This window comes from Sinocyclocheilus rhinocerous, unplaced genomic scaffold (genome assembly GCF_001515625.1).
Source record: "Sinocyclocheilus rhinocerous isolate Xijiao unplaced genomic scaffold, SAMN03320098_v1.1 scaffold792, whole genome shotgun sequence".
NCBI lineage: Eukaryota > Metazoa > Chordata > Actinopteri > Cypriniformes > Cyprinidae > Sinocyclocheilus > Sinocyclocheilus rhinocerous.
Genome location: NW_015626872.1, coordinates 1978508 through 1987645, shown reverse-complemented (window position 1 = coordinate 1987645; position 9138 = coordinate 1978508). Strand labels below are relative to the sequence as shown.

Below are 9138 nucleotides of genomic sequence, written 5' to 3'. Positions count from 1 at the left end.
CTGAAAATTACGACTTTATTTCTCGCAGTGTGACTTTATATCTCAAAATTACGACTTTATTTCTCGCAGTGTGACTTTATATCTCAAAATTACGACTTTATTTCTCGCAGTGTGACTTTATATCTCACAAGTACGACTTTATTTCTCGCAATATGACTCTATATCTCACAATTACGACTTTATTTCTCACAATGTGACTTTATATCTTAAAATTACGACTTTATTTCTCGCAGTGTGACTATATCTCACAAGTATGACTTTATTTCTCCCAATGTGACTTTATATCTCAAAATAACGACTTTATTTCTCGCAGTGTGACTTTATTTCTCAAAATTACGACTTTATTTCTCGCAGTGTGACTTTATATCTCAAAATTTCGACTTTATTTCTCGCAGTGTGACTTTATATCTCACAAGTACAACTTTATTTCTCCCAATGTGACTTTATATCTCACAATTACGACTTTATTTCTCGCAGAGTGACTTTGGGTGTATTTACACCAGGAACGTCCGCTAGTTCACTTGCTTTGGTCCGGACCAAATACAATGTAGATTTTTTTTTTTGTTTGGTGCTGTTCACTTTCACACTGCCCTTTTTGCATGTGAACCAGAAGCTGTAAACAAAACCACACGTGTGCTTGAGGTCAGCCATTCATTGGTTCATCCTGGGTCTCGGTACGGTTGTTTGGTCCGCACCTGAGTGCGATTGCTGTATTCACACCTACCCAAAAGATCCGCACCAAGGGGGTAAACGAACTTGAGTTCGATTCAATCAAACCAAACAAGACAGATGAGAATACACCCTTTATATCTCACAAGTACGACTTTATTTCTCGCAATGTGACTTTATATCTCACAATTACAACTTTATTTCTCGCAGTGTGACTTTATTTCTTGCAGTGTGACAATATCTCACAATTATAACTTTATTTCTTACAATGTGACTCTCACAATTGTGACTATTTCTTGACATTGCGATGTTTTATTGTGTAATATGACTTTATGTATCACAACTGCAAATTAATTTCTTGAATTACGACTTTTTATGTCATAAGTGCAACCTTTGTGACCGTTTCTCATATTCTGAATAACTTTATTTTCAGTAAAAAGCACTGGCATGTTTGGCCACAAAGTCTGCCAGAAGTTAGTAAAGTTAGAATTAGAGTTTCTATACTTCTGGTCTTCATGAAGAAAATACTAGAAAAAGTCACGTTTATCAAACTAGCGCCTAACTTCACAGACAACATAAGCCAGTTTATTCTTAAAGTCTAATTAGTGGTGGACCGTTTCTGTGCCAAAAACAAGAACTTCTGAATAGCACAAAGAGAAACGAGAATGCTCCTTAAACACCTCAGAGACAAAGAAATGGCAAACATGGTTTGCCAGTGTACCTCTAATGTTTGCACAAAATCTTCACACCTCCACTCCAAAAAAAGATGACAAGTTTCCCAAGGCCTTTTGTAGGATGCTTAGCCGTGTACATGATCATTGCTTTAATGTAACAGTGACGGATTTGGTTAACATTGGCTGATTGATAAGTTGTGACAGCCGTAACAGAACTCCATTTTTACTGAGCTGAAACTTAAAAAACTAAATATAATGCCAACAAAATAAAAATATGGTAAAGACAAAACAGATCAAATTAACATATAGGGGCAAGTTTATAAAAAATGCACCGCTTTTGCCATCTGTTCCTGAAACATTTTAATTTTTGGCAGGATGTGGTGTAGGTGTATCTTGTGTGAAATCACCGTCTCATTTGACTGCAATCGCTATTTGTGACTCAGATGTGAGTTCTGCTTAACAGGTGGTATAAGTTAATCAGAAGTTGCACTCCCATAACATTTTATTACTTGAACACCTTCGTAAAACCAGTGGTTAGTGAAACTTTTAAAGCACAAGTTACTGTTATAGCGCAAATGTGGTAACACTTATCTAATTGGCTGTATCAGAAGTAATAGTATTGTCGCTGCCAGCAGCTAACAGGAGCTTAATGCAAAATAAAATTTATGCAGTTGTTAAAAGATGGCTTGATAAGCGTAAGTTGAAAAGCTGTCATTCACTCCTGTATTCGCTTAAGTCCGCATTACAATAAATAAACGAAGCCTCTCCTATTAGCAGCGTGCTGTTAACAGAAAAGGGAATGTGCTATTGACGAAGGTCCTAAAAGTTCTGTTATGTTTATGCTTGAAGTGAATAATTTAAATAAACACATCCAGTGAAAATAAACGCTGTGTGTCGGAGCGAGGACGAATCAAAACGCTCACAGTTCACGTTCTGTATGTGGAAGCTGAGCCTTAATTAAAATGCGGGGCAGATTGGATTACTGACTGGTTGTGCATTGCAAGAACTTGACATAACGCAAGCAAACAGTTTTACAACATCTAGAAATCTGCCTTTCTCCCTCAGCCCGAGCACTGATCAGGAGAGAGAATCAAAGATCTGCATACTACAAAACGCTCGTCAGTTGCCTTTTATTGTGCGTTTTATTATTATTATTATTTTTGTAGCTCACACAAGCATATGCAACTGAAAGTTTGCACAAAAATGAATCCTGAAAGATCTCTTCAGTCAATCCAAGTGAGTAAAACGTCATCAGTTTTCATCAGTTTAAACCTATTAGAAATTAGCTACAGGGTGAAATCAGTTTAACACATGAGCACCACAACATGTGTATAAAGAAAATACAATTATAAACTAAATTAAAAAGAGCTTAACAATGTGTATTATGCATTTATATTTTTAATTTAGAGTTTTAAGGTGAAACGGAGATGAGGTGGTTCTAAACAAGTCAATTTGATTGCCACAATAAATGCATGGCTTAAATAAATTACAAATAAAATACAATGTAAAATGTCTGTTTTCTGTTAGTGTAATGGAAGTTGGGAAGGTTGCAATATCACAGTGTACTTGACAAATTTAAACAATTTAGGGATGATCTGTAGGTTTCAAGATTACTTTATTCTGTAGAAGACAATTCCTAGGATATTAATGTATTATTTTCAAGATTTGAAACATGTTTTGAAAAAAACAGTATAGGCCTATTATATAAACAGAATAAACTGTTATATTTAAACAGAATGTATCGACACTCCCCAGTCTCCCCCTGAATGCTGTGTGAGAGAAAATACAGAGACGTTAGCTGTTTTTAATCAGGAATTCATGACCAATATTTGCATTATTATACACAGACAAACTCTGCAAGTCTGACCAGCACTAATGGACTGAAGCGAACTGAGCACAGAACTCTGTCTCCCCCTATCGGTCAGTTTCACGAAAATACCCAGCGAATCACTCCGACACCATCTCTGGACTGCCTGACTCGATGAATAGATGCAACAATATTTGCAACTTCTCCAAACCTGTCGAAAAGAAGGAATTAGTGCGAGTGGAAAGCTTTAAGGCGGAGTCACTGACTGAGTAACACTTCCTCGAGCCAGGCCGTCCAAAATTAGTCACTAAATAAACGAATTAAAGCCAGTGGCTTGAATATTAAGCCCGTTTGATTGTTTGCAAACGCTTGAAGTCTTGCGTGGTGTGTGTGTGTGTGAGTGTGTGGTGTGGTGTTTTGCACGACCCTAAAGATAAACATTTTCCGGCTGCGCACTTGGCGCCGTACGCGTTTTCAACAAGCGCTTCTTATGAAAACAGTGCTTTCTGAAGCATATTTCTGAAATGTTAAATTGTGAGTGATCATTATTGAGAGTGAGAGAGGGGTGGGCACGAGCAGGCATCGTTTTCCTTGTCGTCACAGCGCGTCGGGTTTAAAAGCCAATGCGCGCTCAGCTGACAAACCAAAGTTCGTCTCTCTCTTGGAAATACTACACAGGAGCGCGCAGGGAGCGCTTGCTTTTGCAAACACCAGCAGAACACCCTCAAACGCTTGCCCTCTGAAAGCGAGCGCCGCGATTCAGTGGATTTGCAGGAACGTAGTTGGAACGTATTTTGGGTAGGCGAAACGCGCAGCCGCACCAATTCTCTGAGATCGTCCATCTACAGTCTTCGCATGAATCTACTAGATCCCTACCTGAAAATGACAGAGGAGCAAGAGAAGTGTCTGTCTGATGCCCCAAGTCCGAGCATGTCCGAGGACTCCGCGGGCTCCCCGGGCTCCGGTTCGGGCTCCGACACCGAGAACACCCGCCTCGCGGCTCCGGACGCGACGCTCGGCGAGTTCAAGAAGAACGAAGACGACAAGTTCCCGGTGTGCATCCGAGAGGCGGTGTCTCAGGTGCTGAAAGGCTACGACTGGACGCTGGTGCCCATGCCGGTGAGAATGAACGGCTCGAGCAAAAACAAGCCTCACGTGAAGAGACCGATGAACGCGTTTATGGTGTGGGCGCAAGCGGCGCGCAGGAAGCTCGCGGATCAGTATCCACATCTCCACAACGCCGAGCTCAGCAAAACTCTGGGCAAACTTTGGAGGTACATTTTTTTTGTTTTTTTTGTTTTTTGCATTAATTCATATGCATAATAGTGCATGCAATTGCATGCAGTCCACACAATAGTAACAGTATGCACTGTAATATTCATTGCTGTGCTCACTGGCAGATTTAAATGTGCAATTAATTAGTAGTCAACATTTGAAGTGGATCAAAAAAGTTTTTCAAAGTTGTCCTAAGACAAGGACGGGTATTGTTTTGGTTTTAGGACAACTTTGATGAACGGTTTTGATCCACTTCAAATGTTCACTACTGTATTTGCATTAATTCATATGCATAAAGGTGCATGCAACTGCATGCAGTCTACACAATAGTATAAGTATGCACTGTAAGATTCATTGCTGTGTTTATTGGCAGATTGCTGAACGAGGGCGAAAAGCGTCCCTTCGTGGAGGAGGCTGAGCGCCTCAGGGTTCAGCACAAAAAAGATCACCCTGACTACAAGTATCAGCCCAGGCGGAGGAAGTCGGTGAAAAACGGCCAGAGCGAGTCTGAGGACGGCAGCGAGCAGACTCACATCTCCCCGAACGCCCTCTTCAAAGCCCTCCAGCAAGCCGACTCGCCCGCGTCCAGCATGGGAGAGGTGCACTCGCCCAGCGAGCACTCAGGTGGGCGAAATCGAGTAGTGCTGTCAAACGATTAATCGCATCCAAAATATAAGTTTTTGTTTACATAATATATTTGTGATCCTGGACCACAAAACCAGTCATAAGGGTCCATTTTTATTTGATGATTGATGATTGAATGACTTATACATAATCTGAAAGCTGAGTAAATAATATTTCCATTGATGTATGGTTTGTTAGGATAGGACAATATTTGAAAATCTGGAATCTGAGGGTGAAAAAAAAATCAAAATAGTGAGAAATCATCTTTAAAGTTGCCCAAATAAAGTTCTTAGCAATGCATATTACTAATCAAAGAGTAAGTTTTTATATATTTACAGTACGAAATGTACAAAATATCTTCATGGAACATGATCTTTACTTAATATCTTAATGATTTTTGGCACTGGTTTGGGTGTCCAGGGTCACATTTGGGTGTACTGTGTATATGTATTATGTATATATAAACACACACACACACACACACACATGCAGTATATATTTTGAAAATATTTACATGTGTATATTTATATTCATATAATATAAATATATATAATATATAAACATAACAGATTTTGCTGAAATAAATTCATGCATGTGTGTGTATTTATATAAACATAATAAATATAGACATTACATAAACAAAAATTTTAGAAGCGATTAATCGGGAGTAATCATTTGACAATTCGAGTTTATCTCAGTTGTTTTCCTTGGCTCTCGCTGTTGCGTCATCTCTTAACCGGCGCTCTAACTTCTCTCCCCTCCTCCACCGTTTCCAAACAGGCCAGTCCCAAGGGCCTCCCACTCCTCCCACCACTCCGAAAACTGACGCGCAGCCAGGCAAAGTGGATCTGAAGCGAGAGGCCCGTCCGCTTCAGGAAAGCACGGGACGCCCGCTCAACATCGACTTCCGCGACGTGGACATCGGCGAGCTCAGCAACGACGTCATCGAAACGTTCGACGTCAACGAGTTTGATCAGTACCTGCCGCCGAATGGGCATGCCACCAACGCATCCTACTATGCCACCTGGATGGGGAAGCCTCAAAACGGCAGCACTCCGAACGCCCAGCTTACTGGAGAACAAGAGCCACCGAGAACGACGCACATCAAAACCGAGCAGCTCAGCCCCAGCCACTACAACGATCAGGGTTCTCCGCAGCAAGCCAGCTACGGCTCCTTCAACGTCCAGCACCTCCAGCACTACAGCACTTCATTTCCATCCATCACCAGGGCGCAGTACGATTACTCCGACCACCAGGGCGGCGCCAACTCCTATTACACCCACGCTGGAGGTCAGAGCTCCGGCTTGTACTCCACCTTCAGCTACATGAGGCCCATATACACACCCATCGCTGACACTGCAGGGGTTCCTTCCATTCCCCAACCCAACCACAGTCCCCAGCATTGGGACCAGCAGCCGGTCTACACACAACTCTCCAGACCCTGAGCAGATGGGACTCGTTCCGCATCATTCCGCAAGTGAAAAAAGTACACTTTCATAATGTACTTAAAGTGCTCTATTGTCACGCACTAAACTTAAGGTGTGTACTCAACTGTGCTATTTTGGGACACCATGAATATAAACTAAAATGCGCTTTTAACATACCATCTCTGTATTTAAAAAATTTATTTAGTCACCGTTTGTAGTACACTTGAATGTACTAGTGTTTAAAAAGATGGTTCTAGAAGTAACTAAATAAATTTTTTTAAATACAGAGATGGTATGTTAAAAGTGCATTTAAGTTAATATTCATGGTGTCCCAAAATAGCACAGTTGAGTATGCATCTTAAGTTTATCTTAAGAAGTACTAAAGTACAAAATTAGTGCGTGGAAATAGAGCACTTTAAGTATATTATGGAAGTGCACTTTTTTTTCACCTGGGATCCACTCTCTTTAACACACACTTGAATTGCCCACACACACACACACACACGCACACACGCGTACACACACGCACATACACATACACACACGCACACACACACACACACACACGAAACAATGAAATGTAGGAAAGAAAGCTGGACTTCAAGAAAAAAACAAAACGGCTCCCGACGTGCCTTTTAATCGCCTGAAATTGTGATTAGAATATATATATATATATATATTTTTAGCCTTGTTTGCAAGAAAAGAAACATTTTTGAGAAATGATTCCTCTGTGAGGACTTATTGATTATTGATACTTTAATATGTACTGTGTATGTTTTCTTAACATGTTCTTTTTATGTATTTCCGGCCTTCTGTGTTTCTTGTAGAAAAGTCTATTTTTACTAAACCACTCTTGGTAGTCATTCCTTGTCTTTTCCATCAGTAACACCCTAGTCCTTATGCGGTGCATTTTATGTTTGATAGTTTGACTCTGTGCCCTTTATTTATGTTCCTGTAAAATATCATTCCTATCCAACCGTGTTTTTTTTTAACCAGCTCTCATTCACGCTTTTATCCCCAACCAGCATCAGTGCCTGTCAAATGTTGGAAGCGAATTAGCGGGAATATCTACGTGGCAGCGGCAGCTGAGAATTTACTGAGTGTCTAACAGCATGTGTCGCAGCTCCAGGAAGTGCCCTTTGACCTCTGCTTGTCATTAGCTGCCTGCAGTCGTGCAGGTGTCATCTTACAGCCCCTCCTTCTGTATCCCATCTTAACCCCTTTAATTTATTTATTAGTATTAATTTTATTTCAAAGAAATTATTTGCATTTTATTCTTTAATACTTTATACGAAAAAAATGAATTGTTATTTTGCTCTTCTGATATTGGTGACATATAACCCAACGGTTCCATTTAGACAGAGGGCTGGTACTTAATATGATAAAATTCTGTATTCATCATGTTTATTTATCGTATGTAGATTTTTCTATTTTAAATGTTTATTTGTCCTTATTTCTAACCAGTTGTAATGCACAAAATACTGTTGCAGTTTCTAAAATAACTGGAAGAGTAGTCTTTCGTTTGGAAAGTTTTACGATGCTCTAATTTGAAGCTGTAGTTGTTTTTAAGTAGTTAGTTAGTTGGCATCTTTGTTTGCTTATACATTTCCCTTTCCGATTTTGTGCTATACTCAATATCAGCCATCTCAGAACTGATGTTGGTATCTTTTTTACACAAGACTGAACAAGTTTTTTGTCTTTAAAAAGTTTAACATTTTACTGCCTTTGAAGAAGCTCATCTTTTGTATTATATTTGCAATAAAAGTGAGAATAAAACATAAAACAGACACCTACGGCTTGTTATTGTCTCATAATCTGCATCTAGTTACGCTTCTACATGAATATGTATGGTTTGTGTTTAGCCTTAGGGGGTGGAATGTCTTCGGTAATGACGAACGTTAGTTTTCTTGCGCAAGCACTGCCTCCCTCTCGCAGATGAAACAGCAGGAGGGCCTTATAGTCAGCACATTATAACACTCGCATTGTTAGTGTGAAAACGGAAAGAAAAACAGCATTTGGTTTTCCTATGTGGTTCCCTAGGCTTGTTCCGCTAAACGGTCAGCAAAGGGAAATATCAACAAGCCCGTCATGCCAAAGACATCACGTTCTACTGATTTATTGTCATTTTCAGCTCTGTTTTGCGATTGCGTCATCTGTGCTGGTGTGATCTGTGCTGGTGTGTAATTACAAAACCAGAAACAACAAACATCTTCTGGCTTAAACACTGTAGAATCGTCAATTTACAAATGGCACAGTAGTGATACTGAACGTACCGTCACGCTTCGCACCAGGGTTTCTCTGATTGCAGTCACGTTCCATTATAAGCTCAATAAAAAACAGCATTCCCTTTGTAAACAGTATTAATAAACATCTAATTCATATGTGAAGGAGAGACGACAGGAACAGCAGCCCACAGCGATCCAGTGGAGGGTCAGAGGTCTATTGGTCCCAGCTGTTTCAACACAGGGCCAGTTTTAAATTATCATGCCCACAAAACTAACATTTACCCAGGATATGAGATGGGACATTTCTGTGTAAAATATGCACAAACTGCAAAATTACTTAACTCTCTCTTGATTGGGATATGTCCTTGAAAACTATCTATCCATCCATCCAACCATCCAACCATCTATCTATCTATCTATCTATCTATCTATCTATC

At 40.0% G+C, this 9138-nt stretch overlaps 1 protein-coding gene across 1 annotated transcript; it reads left to right on the top strand.

The window, feature by feature from the left end:
- The first annotated feature begins 3801 nt into the window (after positions 1-3801).
- Positions 3802-6591, top strand: LOC107719976 (transcription factor Sox-9-like). Its single transcript, XM_016527536.1, has 3 exons — positions 3802-4424; positions 4799-5049; positions 5830-6591. The coding sequence occupies exons 1-3, from the start codon at positions 4006-4008 to the stop codon at positions 6492-6494; spliced, it is 1335 nt and encodes a 444-aa protein (XP_016383022.1). The 5' UTR covers positions 3802-4005; the 3' UTR covers positions 6495-6591.
- Positions 6592-9138: the final 2547 nt, after the last annotated feature.

Coding starts and splice junctions, on each gene's coding strand:
- LOC107719976 (XM_016527536.1), top strand. CDS start 4,006: ATGAATCTACTAGATCCCTACCTGAAAATGACAGAGGAGCAAGAGAAG. Junction 4,425..4,798: donor ACTCTGGGCAAACTTTGGAG/GTACATTTTTTT, acceptor GTTTATTGGCAG/ATTGCTGAACGAGGGCGAAA. Junction 5,050..5,829: donor CTCGCCCAGCGAGCACTCAG/GTGGGCGAAATC, acceptor GTTTCCAAACAG/GCCAGTCCCAAGGGCCTCCC.